Below are 21,156 nucleotides of genomic sequence, written 5' to 3'. Positions count from 1 at the left end.
GAGAGAGGAGGGCGCTGCTCACACAGCTCAACAAGTAAGTAACACTTTGGACTTTGAGCTCCTTGAAGAATGCAGCTGTAGATCGAAGCGACCACATTCTTCAGCAGACATAAATTATATCTGGTGAGCATTTTATTTAGAGGGGGGCCAGCAAATGGTAACAGTAAAAGTAAAAGGTAAAAGTAACAGAGTTCAGGAATGCCCACAACAACTGGAATCAACACACAACACTCACTTCCTCGCACAACTAAACTTCAAAAGACCTGAACTATCCCTTTAAGTGTAAATCAATTCAAGATTGTTCCTATACAATCTATAGAAGAACAATCTCCATCCAGACGAGCAGCAAAACAGAAGTGAAGCTTCTGTTTCTGCTTCCGGAGAATTAGACCACGCTGTGCATTCTGACATTCTGACACTTAATGCACGTACACACACACACGCACACACACACACCACAATCAGATCGTTTCATTGTAAACAATGGAACTGTAAATTCCCATCGGAACGAAACCCTTTGGTAATGAAGACATTTTGCACATGTAAACATATCTACTGTGAATGGTGTTGACTGCAAAAGTGCTATATAAATACAGACATAAAACATGTATGTGGTGTCCATGTGTGTGTGTGTGTGCGCGCAAGAGAGAGCAAGAGAGAGAGAGCTTGTTATGTATTTAAATGACTGACCTCCCCCTCAGCATCTGTGCATGTCACCATTAATGAAATCATCCGGAAGGAGACACACTGCACATGTGGTGTGTGTGAGTGTGTGTGTGTGTGTGTGTGTGTGTGTCCTTTGACTGAGTGTGAGACAGCATTTTCACCTGTGTGTGTGTGTGTGTGTGTGTGTACACCTGGTACATCACTCATTATTATTGCTCATTTTCCGTCAATTAAAATGTGAAATGATTTAGATAAGAGTTTTCCAAGCACGGTTAACTATGCAAGAGAACTGGATCTGACGGACTGGTTCTGTCTGTACTGGCTGCTCCTGAACCATGACAGGACACTCTAAATTGACCGTAGGTGTGAGAGGGAATGGTTGTCTGTCTCTGTGATGGATGTAGTAGAAATATGAGTAACTATGAGTCAGTAGATAAATACAATCAGCTCTTGACCTTTATTTTATTCTACTGTCACTTTAGATCAGAGTAACTTTGCAGGAATGCTGTGAACACACATTTCTCATCTCACCAAGTCATAATGAGGAGCAAAAGAAAGTCTCTCATTTTCCCTGTTTTTCACCGTTAGTGAAGTGGGTTTACTAACGTTTAAGTGTACAGCAGATGACGTGATCTGACAGAGAACTCCTCTGGGCTCTGTTTGGCTCCAGTCCTCTTCCCTCACTTGGACTGTCTTCAGCGGCTGCTGCTCGACTGATGTCGCATACGTGCTTATTTGCTTATTTATGAATGCACCACCACAAGAAATGTCAGCTTTGATACAGTAGTCAAACACATCGGCTAGGAATTGAACCCACTGCTTCTCAGTCGTAAAGACGACTCGCTCCACCACTGAACCACTGTCACCCAGACAAAAACAAAGCAGTGTGGTGTCACACATGGTTGGAAAACAATGCTAGCAATTCCCAGCTTCTCTTAAGCTGCTACAGTAGATGAAGCGTAACATGAATCAAGTCCCTGTTTGTCCAGATGTATTACCTGTAGATGTCCACACTAACCAACATTTGTGTGTGTGTGTGTGTGTTCTCTGTGAGCAGGCTCAGTAAGGAGCTGCAGCAAAAGGACAAAGTCATCGAGTCTCTCCGCGCCACACTACACCAGCATCATCATCATCATCGTCCTCCGTCTCATGGTTCTGACACGCCCTGCAGCAGCCACGCCCTCTCCGATGTCACGGACCAATCCGATCGCATCTCCTACGTGTCCGACGACCGTGGATCGACAAACGACGACGTGGAGGTTCGCTCCAACGCGGACATCGTCCACGGGCTCAGCCGGGAGGAAATACCGACTTCTGCCCGAGGCAGCTCAGGTAAGAACGGGATATGAATCACGCGGAGTTAAGTGGGTCCTGCAATCCCAGATATATTTATGAATTAACACAATACATTTCTTACAGAATGTACTTTTTAAATATTAACAACAAATCCATTGAACCACGTGTTAGTTCCTCTCTCTCAACACTAGCTTCAAGTGACCACACTGTCCACTGTCCTCTGTCCACTGTCCTCTCTGTTGGCCTCAGTGTGACATCACACCAGGAAACACACAGATGTATTCACGCTGTTCTTCCATGTTTTCTTTTTCATTTCCAGACTGCCACTCTCACCACAGTAGCACCACATCACACCATCATCCATCTGCCCCTCCATCCATCGCCTCATCCCACAGAACCCAGTCCTGCCTCAGCTGTCCCAGCATGCATTGCCCCAGCTCTCCACACACAACTGCTGACATGAAGAGTAAGACAGGTAGAGTAAGAGAGAGCTGTGTTGTTATGAATTCTTTACTTTCATTGCTGTCCTTCAGACTGCACATTCTTTTCATCCCTTCGTTTTCTCTTAAACTTCTAGCTCCTGCTTCAGTCTTCACCTCTGCCCCCTCGTTCCCTCCTCCCTCCTCCACTGCACAAACTGCATCCTTGCCCTTCCATTCCCACCCAGCCACCATGCGAACCCGTTACCAAGGCAGCGGCACGGGAGCAGGTTTCTCCTTAGCTGAGGTGCAACAGGAGCTGCAGATGTTACAGAGGCAGCTGGGAGACAGTGAGAGTGCGTCAGACTGACTCTGCATCAGGGGTCTCAAACTCAAATGACATCAGGGTCTGGTGTGGTCTGGTCTGGTCTGGTCTGGTCAGTAGGGGGCCGGTCAAGAGTAGGGGTGGGTCAGTATTCCATCACGATATTTGTGAGGAGATTTCACCAAATTTCAAAATAAATCTTTTGATATGCAACGATATATAGTTATATGCAAAAACAAAAACAAAGAAATAACTCATTATAACTAAATGGCGGGCCACATTCGGTCCACAGGCCACGAGTTTGAGACTTCTGCTCTATGCTTGAGTGTGTTTGTGTGTGTGTGTGTGCACACTAACTAAAATGGATAACACTGCGTGGTGCACGAGACTGAGCCAGTTTTGATCCTGATTCTGAAAACTTAACAACAAACAGAAATAAAGCAATCTGACAAGACAGAGATTCCTGTCTGTCAGGGTTCCCATGGTCAGGAAATTCCTGGACAAGTTTTAAAATGAGGAACAGCTGTTTTCCAGACCTGGTAATGGTTTGGAATTGGCCTCTATACTGAGTTTAGTCCCTAATATGATAATATGTTCTGTTAATGACACATTTAAAAAAGTATCAGTGTGCACACTGATGTGCTGACATGTTTGCACTCATCTCTGTTGTTTCTCCATTACAATGTCAAGCTCAAAAGCACAAACCATGCTATGGAGACACAGACACAGACACAGACACAGACACAGAGAGCTGTGATCCCTGAAAACACCAGTATTTTAACAACCTTTTGCCTACTGCAGCTTTAATGCTGCTGCATGTACTTCTCTGTGCTGTGTTACTTCCATCCTCTCTTTACCTTCATCTGTATCTCCTTGCACACACTCCCTCTCTCTCATTAAAAGACTTCACATGACCCCACAGCGTCCAGCTGGACATGGATTTGCTGTGATCTCATGGAGCCTCGAGAAACCCCTGATTAACACTTAGTCTCCTAAACTACAATCCTCTTTCTGCTTCCTCTGTTTCACACTAACATGGTACAAATTGTTTGCCTTTATTTAACTTGCCTGGATGTTCTCCCCCTCCACAGGGTTCTCCACCCCCCAGTCCAAACCGCTCCACGGTTTCCCGTTCACCCACCAGCAGTCCGACCCCTCTGCCTTCGTGCCACTCTCCTTCCATGGATACCAGCCTTCTCCTTTCACAAGCAATCTGGATGCCAGCTTTGCCATGAAAGCCGGGGCCAGCCTGCTGGAGAGCAGTGCATTGTGGGATAAGACCTACGGGCTCCGACCATCGCGACTCGGAGCCGACCTGTCGTCAGGATCATCGGGGTACCAGTCGGGCACCAGCCACACAGGTAGAGACTCTGAGGGGAACTCTAAATATTGTTCATTCTAAACATAGAACCATTGTTATAATTGAAGGAGAACATGTTAATGCACACACTTAGCGTTAGTTTCAAGGTGGACTCCAAGAGAAAGCTATCGTGGTCATTCCTTGCCAGAAAGAAGGCGATCAGAGTATTTGATAATGATGGAGACGAGAGCAGATGATGCCAGAGAGAGTTTGTGTCTCATTGATTCTAATGACATATGTCAAAGGTCATCAGACGGACAACTGTGTGTCATCTTGAGGACTCATCTTCACAGTTGGAGGTAGCGTCAGGCTGTGCACATGCCCGACTTGATCTGTCTTCCTCCAACTTAACTCGTCACAGACGCCAAACTTCACTGTTCCACAAAACCTCAACCGCAACACAGACCAAGTACTTATTGAGCGACACCAGTGAACCCGTGTGTGAGTCGTGTGTAACAGCTCCCGTGTGTAACTGTGTGTTGCAGGTTCAGACCTGATGAAAGAGCATCTGAGGGAGGTGAGGACTCTGAGGCAGAGACTGGAGGACTCCATCCAGACCAACGACCGCCTCCGGCAGCAGCTGGAGGACAGACTGGTCCACACTGCCGCTGAGAAAGGTGACAAGACTCTACATCATGCCAAAGGACATGCATTCATACTCAGAGGGTTTTCACACGTTACAAATCATTGAGTTATTTATGTAAACTTTAGAAAATATGGTTAAAAAAAAAGAGGAAAGAGGCTCAAGGATTATAATTAGCTGATAAACTTATCAGGGGCATTGCAACAGAGCAGGAGGACAAAGAGGAGACACCAGAAAAACACCAGGAGTGATTATTTATTTAATAATAAATCATTTATTTATTATTAAATCATTCATTCATTTTTTTATCTACAAACCAAAAGGCTGGCAAGGGCAGCATCTGTCTCTCTCTCTCTCTCTCTCTATGTATATATATATATATATATATATATATATATATATACATATATATAAATAGATCTATAACTTTTACAAAGAAAATGATTAAAATTAGGTCAAAGTAGTAAAAAGAAATAGGTAAATAAATGACTAATTCAATATGCAGATCAAATTTAAAGTTAAAAAAAGGAAAATCTTAACCTAATATCATATAAATATATTATTGAATTAAGAATGTAATGTAAAAAAGTTTAAAATGTTTAAATAAGGACCTTAACTTGGTAGAATAGTCTAGTTAAAGGCACTTTTAAATAAAGATAGTTGTGAGTCTAGAGTTAACTGCAAGAGATGAAGTGTTTCTAAGACAAAGATAAATATTTGTGTGTAATATTAGTTTTTTTTTATTGTCAATAAAGACTAGACTAAAGAGCTGATTATATGTTCTTATCAACCATTTTAAGTTGATAATAGACAAGATAAAATAATGGTAACTCCATTTATTTCAGGTTGAAATAATTAATTTATCAAAATTCATTCAGGCTAATTTGATCTGTGTATTGTTGGTTCCTGCTGATTTTTTCTTTTACTTTCCCATTAAATTATCCTAAGAATCTGTTTATAAATACATTTATTTATATTATATTTATTTCATTGTACAATCGGGCAGCCCATGGACAAACGGAAAGGGAACCTGGCTTGTAACCGGAGGGTTGCCAGTTGGAGCAAGGTACCCGATCCCCATTGCTCATTGTTAATTGGAAACTCATGGTGGGCCACATCCAGTGCACTCTAAGTGTGGGTCCCAATAAATGGAAAGGTTACATCAGGAAGGGTAGATGAAAGAATATTGTACGATCAATTCTAATCAATGAAAGGCTTTATTACAGTTTATTACAGTTTACTGATGTTAGTTACAGGGGAAATGAGATGTCCTTCTTCATGTCCCCCTCTTACCTTCTCCCTGTCCTCCAGGTGCTCCGACCAACATCTACATCCAGGGTCTGGACTCCGTTGGTCAGCTCTCCTCTGAGATCAGACTCCTGAAAGAGGAGAACGTCAGACTGCAGGAGCAGCTGAAGCAGGCCACTGCCGGTACAGTGCCACGCACACGTCTGTCACAGAGCATGCTCCTCCTCCTGTAGTCAGAGATAGTCATCGTCAATAGTTTGCTCGGATTCAAGGTGTGAGTTCATGTCATGTGCACCCTGTAGAGGGCGGTAAGGAGGTGGATCAGCTGAAAGAAGCCGTGCTCCAGGAGCAGAGCAGGTTGAAGGAGGCAGAGCTTGAGGTGGAGCGATGGGCGGAGCAAAGCAGGAAGTTGCGAGCCGAGGCTGAATCTCACGACCAGGAGATAACACAACTGAAACAGGAGCAACGAAGCAGCAAAGAAACCATCAACAGGTGTGTGTGTGTGTGTGTGTGTGTGTGTGTGTGTGCCTCAAAAGCTTGATTATCTTGTTCCTCTGCATGGCCGTAAATACTCCATCAGACACAAGAACAATCCAATGATGTGTTTGTTTTTATTTGATTGTGCACTGACAGACTCCAGCAGCAGCTGAGTGAGAACCACAGCCTCGTCCACTCTCTTCAGTGTCAGCTGCACACGCGCCGCAGGGAGGGCGGAGTCACCACCAGCACACATTTGGGTGAGAGGATGATGTATGGTCTTCCAGAGACATCTACAAGCATCCACATGTTAGCCTCTGCACAGCATACTGAAGTTGAATAGTTGTGTATATATATATATTGTGACGTAGCTCAGTGGTTCTCAAACTTTTTTATTTCATGTGACACCTGAGAGAATTTTGTTTTGAAATACAGTGGTGTAAATAGGTCCAGCAACGTCAGATTTATTCCCAATAAGATCATTTATTCTCTCATTCTCCTCATTCCTCACATAATCCTTCACACACTGGTATAGTGAAATTAGATTACTCTATTGTTTAATTTTTTACACACTTTAGTCAAAATTCCTCAGCTCCACTGATCACATACCCTGGTATAATTCTACAGTAGAACATTATTTCTGATTTTCCTCAAAGTACCACCAGAGGGAGCTCGCGAACCACTGGTTTTACACGTATCACAGTTTGAGAACCATGGCTCTAGAGTGTTTCTCAGTAACAAACAGTTTTTTTTTTTTTTTTTTAAACTTTATTTTTCATTTTTCTTTTTCATTCAATAAAACAAGAACAAAACACAAATACAGGGGGAAGACACTACTATCTTGCATAAAGATGCCATTTTGTCCATCTTGCAGTACATAACTCTGATTTCATCCGTAGTCTAAAGGTCATTTGCTCCATTGATCGAATTTCTTCAGCAATATCTAGCCAGTGGCTCAGTCCAGGTGGTTCAGTTTTCAGCCAACTTCTTGTAATGGCTTTCTTAGCCGCAAGGGATAGGATCTTGAACAGATACACATCATTTTTAGCTATTACCCCATCTGGTATCAGTCCCAGGTACATATGCCTGGGGTCATCAGGGATATTATAACCAAAAATTTCCCCCACGATCGTAACAAACAGTTTTAACGACTTGAAGTGATGCAGTTTGTGTCATTGTGGTATTTGCATTGCAGGTGTTGCATTCATATTTACTGGCTCTTTGTATAAAACCATGTGATGTTTTTGCCGTGAGCTCAGCTTTTGACCTGGGAGGAACTTTTCCTGTGATTCCAAGACACTTAATTCAATCAGAAGCCAGAACTCCACAAAGAGTTGGAGAAAATGTGTTCACGGGGTGACGTAGACCTTACTGCTGGAGGAGCTACTGAAGAAATGATTATGGGCGGAGCTCCTGGAGCAGACGCTGTGAACAAGTTCTTTCCTGTTAGAAAAGACAGAGGCGGTGGTGGCAGCTGCACGGCTGCAGGATCAGTGCTGTTCTTACGATACATGATCATCCTGCAGTTTGAAAATCACCCAGTGTTCAAACTAACACTCTCGCTCTTTGATTGCTCTCCACCTCTTTTTAAAGGAAACACCGTCAATTTAATTCTTTATTATTATTTGGGAATACACAGAGGGGAAAGCTAACAGAAGCAACAGGGACATGGACAACAGATGATAGTGAAAATAGAAATCTATGATTATCAAACGACAATGGAGATGAGCGCTCCCATCTATGTCACTAATTACTTTTTAAATGTGTGTGTGTTTCTTCACAGGTCAGGTCAGTGACAGAGTCCAGTCAGGACACAGTGGTGTCACCTTTGACCTGGGTGGATGGCCTCAAGCCAAGAGGCAACTCTTTAACGGTCAGTGCAACCTCAAACTGCAGGTCACGCCAGTTCATTGTAAAGCTCTGTTCATAGCTGACAGTAAAATCAAATCTGTCTCTCTGAGATGACTGGGTGAAGGACAGTGTGGTGGTCAGGGTTAGTATTTTACATGAGGACAGTTGGTGTAACAGAAGAGGACACAAGGGAGAGGACATGGTGGAGGCAGATGATCTGCTGTGGCGACACCTACAGTAAAGGGAGAGACAAAGCAGAAGTAGAAGACGAGAAGGATAGGATGGACAGGATGATATGATATGTTCAAAAGTCCCATTTGAAGACACCAAGAGAACACAGTGTTCTTCTGAAAAGTTCGTTTTTTTAAGTCTAGCACTGATGAACATTTTCCTCCTCAGATAACGCTCTATCTCCTCCTGTAAGAAACGCCTCCTCTCCTCTGCATCCTGTCCACAAACAAACAGGAGAGACTGGAGCTGAAGATCATGGTGAGGAACTACATTTGACATAATGTGACACAAACTGTTCATTCGTGGTTTTTAATCTAATCCCTCTGTGTTGCCTCTCTCCTGCTGCTCCTCCTCGTCCTCCTCCCTGCAGCCTCTACCCTTCAGCACCAAGTAGCAGGTGTTTCTTCTACCAGCCATCATGGCTGTCATGCAGTGGGCCACATTGATGACTTTAATGCCCTGCAGCAGCAGATCCTGGAGGGCAGCACCTTGCTCTGCAAGATGAAGGCCGCCCTATCTACTTCCTCTGTGCTGCAGGAGTTCAGCCTTCATCAGGTGAGAGGTCACCGACCTCAAACAAACCCAGGGTCACGTACGTCTGGTTTCATACTGTCAGCTGCAGGACATTTGGTCATCATCTCCTATTTTCTGTCGCAGCCTTCAGACTCAATGGAGACGCTGCTGTTGGACACTGAAACCCTGCAACAGATCCTGGAGGAGGTGGACTCTCTGCTGCAGATGTTCTGGAGAGCAGCTCTGCCAAACGCTGAGGAAACCAAAGAGGTCAGGAACCAGCAGCGAGTGTGAATGCAGTGTCTTTGATATGTCTTTGTCCCTGCTAGTGAAGTCAATGCAGCTTTGTTTTTCTTTCAACGCTCACTCATTGTCTGCTACATTACCCCAACATGAGGGTGGCAGACTGCTGGTGCCAATCCCAGGAGAAATTTAGGTTGTCCAATGAACCCAATCACCAAACTGCATGTTTTTGCACTGTGGGAGGAACCTGTGCACACACGGGGGAGAGAACCTGTGCACACACGGGGGAGAGAACCTGTGCACACACGGGGGAGAGAACCTGTGCACACACGGGGAGAACATGCAAACTCCACACAGAAAGGCCCTCAGTCAAACTGGGATTTGGACCTTTATGTGTATGTGTATTAGATGATCTTAAAGTACACTTCACGTTATTGTCTTTCATTTCAGATAACACCTGCTTTATTTCTTTCGTTTTTTCTGCTATAATAATGTTTAATATATAATGCCCATAATTAGGATTAGAAGTGTTATTAAGTGACTATAAAATATAAATAGATTCCATGTGTTTTTTGTCTAAATATGATTTTTAATTTAGAATATTTAGTGTTTTCCACAAATCTATTCAATATAATCAATATGATGAGTGTCATTGAAAGACCTGGTTAAGCACAAGGTTAATATTCAGTCTAAAGGAATATTTTGACCTTTTAGAAACTGTATAGTTAACATATGACACACTTGGGGAAAAGGTGTTTCTTCCAGTATTTCTTGGACATTGTAGTTCAGTAATTAGAGTATTTGAAAGTATATTATTTACGGGATCTGATCCCCTATCATATTGCACTGGAGCAGGAGGTTGAACGTCATTCTAACCTAAATTTACAATGATACTTGTCAGTGTTATTCCAGATTATAATCTATTAAACAAACATGTAGAGAAGTGATCTTTTCTCTAACACTACACTGGTTACACACCCCTGACCTCTCCCTGACCTCTACCATCAGTACCTGCAGCCTCACAGGTTCCCTTAAATAACAAATAACATTGTTATGGACTGATATTGCTAACAATGGCTACTCGCGTGTGTCCTCACTCCCAGTTCCGACGTCCGAGTTCCGATGTAAATGGAACGCAGCCTAAATCATTTGCTGAGGTCACAGTTTTATGTTGTACTGTAATGATGTGCTGTTGGATTGCAGGATCAGTCTTTGACAGAGGAAGTGGCTTCTCTCCGTCTGAGGCTCTCAGAGCAAGAGCAGGCTCTAAAGGACGCCATGGAGAGCCTGAGGAGCTCCAACCGCACCAAAGACAGCATGGAGCACTTTATAGTCAGCCAACGTGAGTCACTGATGACACATGCATCAAACTGATGTTATGTAGTAACATTCTGTCACAACGTGTCTTTATTGCAACATCTCTGTGTGTGTGTGTGTGTGTGTGTGTACAGTGTCGAGGACACGGGACGTCTTGAGGAAAGCCAAGACAAACTTACAGGTGAGCTCATCACAGCCTCTCACACATGAACACCGGTTTCCTCATCGCTTGTTCTCGTGAGTGAGAGAGAATCATGTCTGAAAATCAACCTCGTCTTTTGCTTCCTGCTTGTCCGACTCGTCCTTGTAACACCCTCTCTCCTCCCTCCTCCCTCCTCCCTCCTCCCACTGAGTCTTCTCAGGAGAACCGGCTGAGGATTTCTTCCCTTCGCCAAGCCTCTTTCGCAAATCCTCCCCCCTCCCCCTCTTCCATTTTCCCCTCCTCTTCTTCCTCCTCTTCCTCACGCCCCTGGCCTGTTAAAGGTACCGTGCCCTGGCTTTGCTGTGTTGGGTGCGGTGTTTTTTTGCATCATGATGAACCTTTTTCTTTTAGCTTTTTATCGCCATAAATCAGTGACACGACACAAAACTCACATTTGCTCAGTCATCGTCATCATAACTGTTGTCGTTGTTGTTGTTTCACAGCAGTTAGCATCCGTCACCATGCATTACTGTTTTCTCCTCTATCCTTTGCCTCTTCTTTGTTCGGAGCTGTTTTTCCGTGCAACCGCCACATCTTAAACTGTAGAATGTACTGTAAACCAGTAAATATCATAGAATAGCTTCTGAGGCCTCCTGAGACCCTGGATCTAAAGCAAGCCGGACTTATAGTCCTTTGCTGCATGTCTGCCCCATCAACTTAACAAACTACAAACCATTTCCTTCAAATGTGTAACTTTGTGCAGAGTAAACATTCATTTGCGAGGTCACTGCATGTTAAACAGCATGGTTAAACCCTCTTATCACATCCCAGCAGAGTCAGACATATGGGATGATGATGTATTATAGCTGTTCCTTCACGACTTTTCCTTATTTTACCAATAATAATCCTTCGTTTGGAAAGGGAAGGTTTGTTTGTGCCTTAAACTGTCAATTCTAAACATATAGACCAGCATATAGACCAGGGAGGGAGCACGGATCCAACCCTGGCCTTGACTCTACCACTGATCCAACACAGATCATGACAAACAGCCCATTTTGAGATGTTAATCAGTAAAAATGAACAGTGGCCATGCAACGGTGCATCCGAGTGCAGCTAATATTAATAATTTTAATTAATATTAACTATTTTACGGCACTATCAATGGCTTTATAAACATGTACAGTCAGAAATGATCATTAGCGAGACTAACAGTGTTGAAAAGAGCGTGTGGGTGACTCACCTGAGTGGAATTCTTTCAGTTTTTAAGATATGTCATTACTAATTTTAGGAGAACCTTTTTAACAAAGACAATAAAATAAATGTCGAAATGTAAATGTTTTTTTTAGGTGAAAACACAAGAGGCTTCTGTGAGCTCGCCTTCTCTCCTGGTTGGAGTGTCCTGATGAAGCCCCAAACCTCCACCTCCATCCTCTCGTCCTCCTCTGCTGTAGTGGGACCTGCTTGTCACCAGCGCCCCCTGCAGGCAGCCTTTCTGTAGCGCACCAGCCTGTCGTCACCTCATCAGACACTCAGAGAGAATCCTGGCTCTCTGACTGACTGGAGAAACATTTCATTTCATTTCAATGATGGACTGTATATGAATGGATGCTTGTGTTGTGTTAGATTTCTGCTTTGGTTTTAATAAGCTACGTCGTAATGGGACAAGAACACGTGTGTGACGAGTCACGTCACACAATCCAGTATTTAATAGATGTTTAATTTGATTTAATAGACAATTAAAGGTCCAGTATGCAACATTTGTGCCTTAGCCACAAGATGTCAGGAAACAAATATAGTATTGATGTGATGTTCCACTCCTTCTTTTTGTGTTTTTATGCCCTTTATACTCATATATATACACGATTACATGTCTACCAGGTACCATTGGAACACAACAGTCAACAAAGGAACAGTAACGAGCTGTGAAGACCAAATGCTCTGTAATGTATCTCGGGCTAGCCATTGTTAGCATTATCAGTTGACAACAAAGCTCTACGCAGTGTTTGGTGAAAGTTTGTGATAGAATTTAAAAAAATAAAAGAGCACCATATGTGCGACTGATTGACAGTGGAACAAACACTACAGGAGCGCTATTAAAGGTAAAAGAAGCAGTGTTTTCCTCCTGGACTTCGTAATCCCCTTTGTTTTTGGTGTGTTTAACGGCTACAAATATTGGCTCTCAAGTGTTGCATATTGGACCTTTAAATATCACAAAACAATAGTAAATATCGCACAAGTGCAGCAGACTTTGTGTGTGTTTGCAGACGCGATGACATTTACAAGATTTCTTGAATGCATCTTGAAGCTGCTCCGCTAAGATCAACACTGTGAACCCTGCGTCACTGTCACCCTTACCGTAGCATTTTGTCTAGAAATGCCCAGCCCTCGTGGTGTCATCGTTAACAGAGTGAGTATAGGTGTGATACAAGTTTTCATTGAGGCATCAACTGAAATGTTGTCCTTATTTATTTATTATTCTGAGACCAGTTTGGCTGACGGTGGCATAAACTGGGTGTAATGCAGTGTTCGGAGTTGATGGAAATCTTTCCGCAGGGATTTAATGACGACAGGAACAAGGAGGCTTCACATGAGCCAAAGCCACATTTTTCAAGTGCTTCCTCTGAGCTTCTGTTGAAGCTTGTATTTGTAGTTGGGGTGGTTTGAGCAGCTTGTAGGAACAAAGCCATACTCTCATGATGGTGCAGCAGATACTGTAGGCTTCTGCTTTGTCCTCATTGTATTTATATCAAGATATACTACTGATAAAATGGAAAAAGTCGCACACATATTACACAGGTAGCGTTTTGCATTTTCTGTTTAACAATACACCATAATAGAATTTACACATGCAACTACAAAATGATGCAGTTTATTATGTTTTAAAAATGGTCCAACCCAGTTTTGGAAAACCCGCTGGTAAAGCTGCAGCATCTTATTAGCCCAGTGTTAATTACACTGTAGTCATCAATCTGCTTAGGAGTGTGTTTTTGTACAAAATCCCCCAAAACTGTGCAGCTTCAACCAATCAAAAACAAAATCAGGAAAGGAAAACCTTCGTTTTTCGTCTCCAAACTGGTGACGCTCATTGTGCATACTAGCTTTTCTGAAATATTTCTTACTTTCTTTCATTTTGACTTGATTTCTGTGTAGCAGTTTTATTCTGTGCATGAACAGTTGCTTCACTGACCTCTGAAACGTTAATGGAAATATGCAAATTAGGGATTACTGTGCAATACCAGCCTTTGTGTGTCCTTTCGTGTTGCCGTATTAGTCCTGGGTTTCAAAGTGCCATGTCGTCGGATTTATTCTTTGGATGAATACGTTCAGTGAAGCAGTTTAATGGCTTAATATCAACCACAGTGTTATGTATTCTTTGGCAAAGTAACAGCAGAAAATGAATAATAATGAATTTGTGTTTTTTAGCAATAAGATCAACCAAAGTGGACAACCTATGTTGTCAAATCAGGTGTAAAAATCTTAAAATATTATTTTGTGTGATTTCTCATGGGTGATTTTATTGTGGTTTTAGGAGCCACAACTCTTGTGTAAATATTTAAGGGGGTGTGTTTATCAATTTAAGATATTTTATTATTTTGCTGCTGTGAGAGAAGATGCGACCTTTGGATAAAGACCAGATGCATTTTTAAGCATGTTCTCTTTATTAAAACTCATTTTGATTAAAAGGATTTTAAAAAAAGGACCTTTTCAATAAAAGGCACAAGGAACAAAACAACTTCTGTCCTGTGTGTTGTCTTGTTTGTAAAGTAAAATAGCCCCACAAAGATTGTTGAATTTTTTTATTAAAATTTTAAAATTTGCTTTTGGAATTTCAGATGATCAGAAAAAGTAAACTGAGGCTATACTGAGATAATAATACTGTGCATGAAGTAACATCATGCCTCCATTATTGCAGCAGGTGGCAGCAGAGTGCAACAAAACTGATAATTAACTTCAGGAATGGGCTTCACTGTCTCACTGTCTGTACACGATGTGACAGGATTTGTCCTGAAAGACCAAGTTCAGGTAAAACATTTCATATAACAGGGAAAAATGACGGTTCTTTTTTTAAAGGACCTTGAGGAGACCATCTTCCAGGTCGGTCAGACAGACATGCATGCATGCAGAGCCGGCTTGAGGCATAAGTGAACTGAGCAGCTGCTTGGGGCCCTCCTGGTGATTGGGTGTGAGAGGACAAGTATTTTATCATTTGAAAGAAATAGTAGATAGTAGTAGATATCTTTAGATATATCTTGTTAATTGTAATTTTTTTCCAGTATCACCACACATAGTGTTTCACATTGAATATGAAAACTTGTGCAAATTAAAATTAGGCCTTGTGATCTTACTCACCTCTAATGCAAAAAAAACAAAACAAAAACAAGATTGACACTATAATATAGTTAATGCAATTTATTGAGGTACATTTCAGATGGTGGGAGGGCCCAAATTCAGCTTAATGCCCCATAAAGGCTTGGGCCAGCCCTGCATGCATAGGTCAACAAAAACTAAACATAAATCACCTTCATGCTACATTGTACATTGTATTTATACTTCATGTTATCATTCATTTTGATATTGGTAAGAGACAGGAGACAGTTTGATCCTCACGCAACTATAAATTCTCCATAAACAATAAATTCCTAACAATGTGACTAAATTTTGGGGGTTAAATTACAGTTATTGTATTTGTGAACAACAAATCTGATCTATTCAGTGTCTGTTGGGCTTGAAAATAATACAGCGGTGAGGGTGTGGTGTTAGAATCAAGTGAGATCATCTCATCACACTTGCAAGCAAATCTCTGACAGTAGTTTAGTCTCAACAAGGTGTTCATACTTTTACTTAGTTTATGAATTTGTTTTGCTGTTCATTTTACGGCTGTTTATTGCTGCTATAAATTTTTTTGTGGCATGTACTTTGTATGTGCAATACTTGGCTGCATACACAACAAGGTATTCCACATAGATTTATATTACAATTTAAAATGTATTTTTGAATTGAAATGTTTCATTTGTCTGTGGAATTTTACATCAAACTGTGTCAGTGGGTGAAGCTGGAACCAGGGGAGAGGAAAGGGGAAAAGGGAATTTCAAAATAAAATGTCAGATATATTTTTTTTTTAATCAAAGGCTTTGGGACATTGACAGATATTAAACACTTCTATATTTTAAATTAAATACATGATCATCTAATGATATATCAGGGACAAGTGTTAATACTTGTATAAGATTTTCTTATACAAAGAATGCAATTTTGAGTCATTTAGATGCAGGCTGCTATTTGCATTTTCTGACATTACATTTTTTTACTGTAGTTTGTTTCAGTGTTTCTGTCTTTTTTTAATATAATAATAATAATAATAACAAAAACAATAATATTATTAATATTTTAGCACAAATTGTTGTTTCACAGCCTTTTAAATGATCTTATCAAAGTATGTGACCTACCCAAATCACAATACATGAGTGCTCTTACTCAATTGATTGTAATTATATTCACATGTCATTATTGTTCACATGTCATCATTATATTTAATTATAAAATGCCGAAAATAATTAAATATTCGCACGAACGTCCTGAACGAGTGCTGATTATTGGGCTACTGCACATTTAAGTATGTAAGGATTTGATCACTTATTTAGTTGAAAGTTGAAAGAAACGATGCTTTTATCTTGATCATACCAAACCGGACGTCCCCTCCTCACAGTGGCGCTACCTTGACAGTCCAGCGACCGTGTCAAAGGAGTCAGGAAACAAGCTGAGCCGTGCCATGCCGTTGTGTGCAGCCGCTGCTCTTCGACACGGAGCTCGACCCGGCGGCGTCTTTTCACGGAGCTCACTCTATTGTCTGAGGATGGAAGGAGCTGTGACGAGGACCACAGCCGCTCACTGACGAACATTTACGCGGAGTAAACGCTCCGAACACATACGGGAACCCTCCGGAGCTGTCTGCTGTCAGTGAAGGTAGAACCTGTCATGGGTGTCACGGTGCTGCCGCGCAGGTAACGCGGCTAGCCGCTCTGCTAGTCACGCAGCAGGAAGCAGCTAAGCTAAGGTAGCTAGCTGCAACGCTTCACTGAAGAACTAACAAAACAAACACAAAGTTTAGTTTGAACCGCGGCAACGAGATATAAACACTCTGCGTGCTCCACTCCGACTGTGCTGCTGACTTAAGGGCAATAAATAAACCCTTTTCATTGTCTTTAAGGGGAAGTGTTGTTGTGTAGGTGCCGCGAGCTTGATTGACATCTCTTCAACACGACTTGTCCACATGTGACAGACAGTAGGGATGTTCTGTCTGTCTGTGGCTGTCAGTCACTTTACAACTCATCAAACACATGGCGGATTGATAGTGACGTCGTTACCCGCCGAGCGGACACGCTGAGCCCGGAGTTCGAGGACAGGAGAGCCGGGCAGTGAGCCCTCACTCTTGGACTTGTTTTCCTCGTATTGTTCCTGTCAAGTGGAAGATGAGAAGGTCGGAAAATACAAACAAGAGGAAACTGTGTAGCATGGATCAGCAGGAGAGCGGGGGAGAGGACAGAGATGCGGTGAGTACCAGTTCAATCACATTTTTCAGCAACGACAACAACAAAAAAGTTCGTGTCCGTGATCCACGATAACCCTGTCAGCCCACGCACGGGGTAACAATCACAACGCAGGTGACAATCAGTGTGGCACATTATTTCAAAATCAAATCAGGCTAATTTTACCCTGAACCGGCTTTAAGGACATTTAAAACCATTTTTTCTTTACATGTTCATGTTAACATGTGTTTCTTTATAAAACTACTGTAGTGCTACGATGAGGATATTTCAGCTCATTTCAGTGTCACGAGTCTAGCACACACCACATCATCAATAGACGAGCAACCAGCACATCATGTGGAAATTGGCCTCATCACCAGCAGGTGGCAGTAGTATGTTTGTCATTGAAAAGGGAAACCAAAGAAATATTCTGTGGCAGACTGAGCTGTGGTTGGGTTCTAAATATCCAGCGCGTGGCCTTAAAGAGTCACATACTCCGTTCCATTTACGTGGGAACTTGGAGGTTGGAAGTGGATGTGACGTCACCCCTGAGATACGTCAAACCTAGCTTGGGAGGGATAACCACTGTTAGCAATACCAGTCGATAACAATGCTCACTACGTGGTATTTTGCACTCAAACAGTGTAGCAACATGTCTCCAGTTACAATTTAAACAGTGTCACGCGGACGACTGTTTAATGTTGAAACAAATACGACATAAGTGATAGTAACGGGAAAAGTAGCAGTGTTTGTCCAGTGGCAGCCATCTTGGAATCCTCAACTCGGGGTATGTGAGTTTGGTCCAAATGAAAAATCCAAGGACAGGTGTCCCCTCATCAGTGAAGCCCAGTGTCCTTGGAAATTCAGTGTTCCGACTTGAATGTTTGTTGGACCACTTGGACTTTTAATGACTCCATGCGTTTGTTGTCTCTTGTGATGAGAGACTTGGACCACTGTGTTGAATCTTCTTCACTACATCCCAAAGGTTCTCAGTGGGGTTAAGGTGTGGACTCTGTGGTGAACCATTCTGTTACTATTTGAGCCGATGAATCCTGGCATTATTGACTTGAATTATGACTAGAAATCCTGGTCATTCAGTATTGAGGTAGTCAAGACCTCATTTGTTTTGGGCACAATAATGTTGCTGAACATAGACATGGCCAACTAAAGCAGCCCTCAGATCAAACACTGCTCCTGCAGGTTATTATGATAGAAACCAAGGCACATACTCAAGTATTAAGTAGGACTGTAAGATAGGAGATGGATAAATGGGAGAGTGTTTGCTTTGGTGTCGAGTATTTTGTCTTTTTTGTCGGATGGTTTGTTGCTTTTCAACATTTACATTTGCAGTTTTGTGGTATTGTTGCAGATAGTCTGGGTTTTTCCATTAATTGTACAGGTTAGGCCAAAATAAGCTTCAGCCTGATTTTGAGAAGTATACGTTATACTATTCTTTTTTCAGAGAGAACCTCATCTGATTGTTTATGAGCACATTTATTGTTGTATGATGGTGAGTAAAGTTTGAAAATGCTAACCCTGGACATATAAAATGTAGAAATAAAGGCTGTCTATTCCTTTTGGTTTTCTTTGGCTCTTTGGTTTGCTGTTATTGTATTGGCTGTCATCCCCAGCTGAGTGGTAGATGAAGTTGCTGAATTTTTTCCATGCTCTCTCTCTCTCTATCTCTCTATCTCTCTCTCTTTCTCGCTATCTCTCTCTCTATCTCTCTATCTCTCTATCTCTCTGTCTCTATCTCTCTCTGCCGTATTGCTTGCTAGATTTGAAAACAAAAACATACGGTATTACTTTTCATGAATAACCCTCGAAAGGTCTGATGAGTTGCTTTATTTTTGGTTGTTTTCCTACACCAGCAATTTACTAAAAAGTAAATGTAGTTTTTCCACAAACCTCAAAATACAATGAAAAAGCATATAAACCAGGGAATGTTCACATATACTTGAAAAAACAACATCGACAACACATAGACTAATTAGTTGATACTCAAATATAGTTGGCATTCAGTTAATTGATTAATGAATGAATCCAAAATCAATCGTTTTATCCATGTCATGACATGAGACATGTATACTGGTAGTTTTGATTGTATCTTCCTGTCGTTATTGCCCAGCCTCTCTGTTTACACCTTTCCCAAATGACTCTCCACTGCCCCAGTCTCTCATTGCTGTGTGGTAATGCAGAACCGGTTGGGATGCACAATGTTATTGGCACAATACCAGCAGATATTGGCTTTAAAATGTATTATCGGAAATCCACTGATATGAATAATCTACGACAACAGTTGGCTCAAAAAGCTGCTACCTCCTTCTACGCTAACGCCCCTTACAGCTATTATTTTTTTGATGCTTATTTGTTTTGCACAATAAAGAAATGTTATATCTGCGACAAGACACGTTTATCTGGATATTGGCAAAAGGTCCAAAATCGTGCATGATTATTCAGTGACTCGTGTGATTTGTTTTACTTGCTGTGTGTTCCAGTGTAGCTGAAGTCTGTATGAAATAATCTTGAGGAATCTCAAACACTGCAGCAGATGACTGCCATTATTTGTCCACTGACTTTTATAGAAGTTCTCCAGCTCTGTGTAAAGAACACTTTGACATTTTACTGGTCAATAAACAAGAACATGTTCCTTTTTATTTAAACAAAAGAAGATGAAGTCAGCACTGTAGCAGCACAGTGGTGCATGAAGTCATTTTTTCCTCGTCTCACTCACTCGGTTACAGTGTCACTGCAGTTGCACCACCCTGCCATTTGGGAAATGATGTGAATAACAATGTAAAATGTGTCCAATTTAAAAACAAACAAACAACAAAACCTTTTGTTTTTCTAATGTTCCTGATTTTATTATTTTTAGTTTCAACACTCAATATCAACTTAAAAGGTGAGGTTCTTTTTTCAGTCAGTTCAGAGTGAGGGGAGGGAGGTGCTGAGTTTAAGAGAGTCAACTTTATGGCATCATGGGATGTTAAACAGATGTTTCTGTGCTGTGTTTTTGTGTGAAACATTATAAAATACAGACATACAGCCAGACAGAGTGTTTTCATCCAGTGTAACTAATCAACCAGTTGCTTACACTGGGAATTGCTATGTTGTAAATCACGCATGGTCCGTTTACGGTGTTATGGGATTATGCCTTCTACTTCATAATTCCAGAGGAGTTTCTTTATATTGTTTAGGAGTGGGATTAAGGCTCTATTAATTAATGTATTGATTATTTCTCTTTAAACTGGGGCTACAACTAAAAGATGTTTTGATTATTAGTTAATCTGTTGATCGTTTAAAATGGAGGTTCCCAAACCTCAGAATAATGTGTTGTTTTTGGGATGCTGAAAAATGTAACACACACAAACACACACACACTGTCAACAATCTGGTCTTTGGTTGTTGCAGTTACAGCAGTGGGAAATGAATGATGTCACTTCCTAATAAGTAGAATAAGTCATTGTTAGATTGCACGTGTGTGTGTGTGTGTGTGTGTGTGTGTGTGTGTTTTAACTGTTTACAGACAGCTAACTAAAACAAGCAGCACAGGACTGGTGTTATTATAAAAAGGAATACAAATGGATTATTATAAAAATAATCATTAGTCTCAGTGCTAATTGGGTAATGTATTTAAAGGAGTTTCCTAAAAATGATTCTACCAGGATCTTAAAGACTGTAAAATGGAGATTACATTGTCACTCACATGTGTCTGTTAAAAACACGAAGCTACTGTATACAGTAGGACTTGATATTGATCATTGATACTGATTGGCGTTGACGACAACACATGCCCTTATATTAGAGTTAAGTAGCAGGTGGTAACATGTAAAGTGATGAGGACAGGCTGCTCAGCGTTCTCACCCATACCTGAGGATGTAATAAATAAATCTGTGTGTTCCAGTTACTAATTAGCAGAAGTTATAGTCATGGGAAGGAAGTTAGAAATTCAGCCAAG

General features: G+C 41.5%; 2 protein-coding genes across 17 annotated transcripts in view; both read left to right on the top strand.

The window, feature by feature from the left end:
• Positions 1-14,407, top strand: part of pde4dip (phosphodiesterase 4D interacting protein) — a 111,738-nt gene extending 97,331 nt beyond the window's left edge. For 4 of the 7 annotated variants that reach the window (XM_058637555.1, XM_058637554.1, XM_058637553.1 and 1 more), the window contains 16 exons: positions 1,724-1,998; positions 2,282-2,437; positions 2,540-2,737; positions 3,798-4,067; positions 4,552-4,683; positions 5,961-6,080; positions 6,200-6,389; positions 6,531-6,634; positions 8,158-8,247; positions 8,625-8,714; positions 8,827-9,011; positions 9,114-9,239; positions 10,416-10,554; positions 10,664-10,710; positions 10,892-11,012; positions 12,018-14,407. In XM_058637555.1, coding sequence (XP_058493538.1) covers positions 1,724-1,998; positions 2,282-2,437; positions 2,540-2,737; positions 3,798-4,067; positions 4,552-4,683; positions 5,961-6,080; positions 6,200-6,389; positions 6,531-6,634; positions 8,158-8,247; positions 8,625-8,714; positions 8,827-9,011; positions 9,114-9,239; positions 10,416-10,554; positions 10,664-10,710; positions 10,892-11,012; positions 12,018-12,169 — 2,395 coding nt within the window. In that variant the 3' untranslated portion in view covers positions 12,170-14,407. The remainder of the gene's footprint in view (positions 1-1,723; positions 1,999-2,281; positions 2,438-2,539; positions 2,738-3,797; positions 4,068-4,551; positions 4,684-5,960; positions 6,081-6,199; positions 6,390-6,530; positions 6,635-8,157; positions 8,248-8,624; positions 8,715-8,826; positions 9,012-9,113; positions 9,240-10,415; positions 10,555-10,663; positions 10,711-10,891; positions 11,013-12,017) is intronic. The other 3 variants (XM_058637550.1, XM_058637551.1, XM_058637552.1) reach the window with 3 other exon arrangements.
• A 2,026-nt stretch (positions 14,408-16,433) lies between these two features.
• mast2 (microtubule associated serine/threonine kinase 2) overlaps positions 16,434-21,156 on the top strand; it is a 135,982-nt gene continuing 131,259 nt past the window's right edge. For all 10 annotated transcript variants that reach the window (XM_058637621.1, XM_058637620.1, XM_058637610.1 and 7 more), the window contains exon 1: positions 16,434-17,222. In XM_058637621.1, the coding sequence (XP_058493604.1) occupies positions 17,142-17,222 (81 nt within the window). In that variant the 5' untranslated portion in view covers positions 16,434-17,141. The remainder of the gene's footprint in view (positions 17,223-21,156) is intronic.

This window comes from Solea solea, chromosome 9 (assembly GCF_958295425.1).
Source record: "Solea solea chromosome 9, fSolSol10.1, whole genome shotgun sequence".
NCBI classification, from domain to species: domain Eukaryota; kingdom Metazoa; phylum Chordata; class Actinopteri; order Pleuronectiformes; family Soleidae; genus Solea; species Solea solea.
This window is presented reverse-complemented; position numbering and strand designations above follow the sequence as displayed.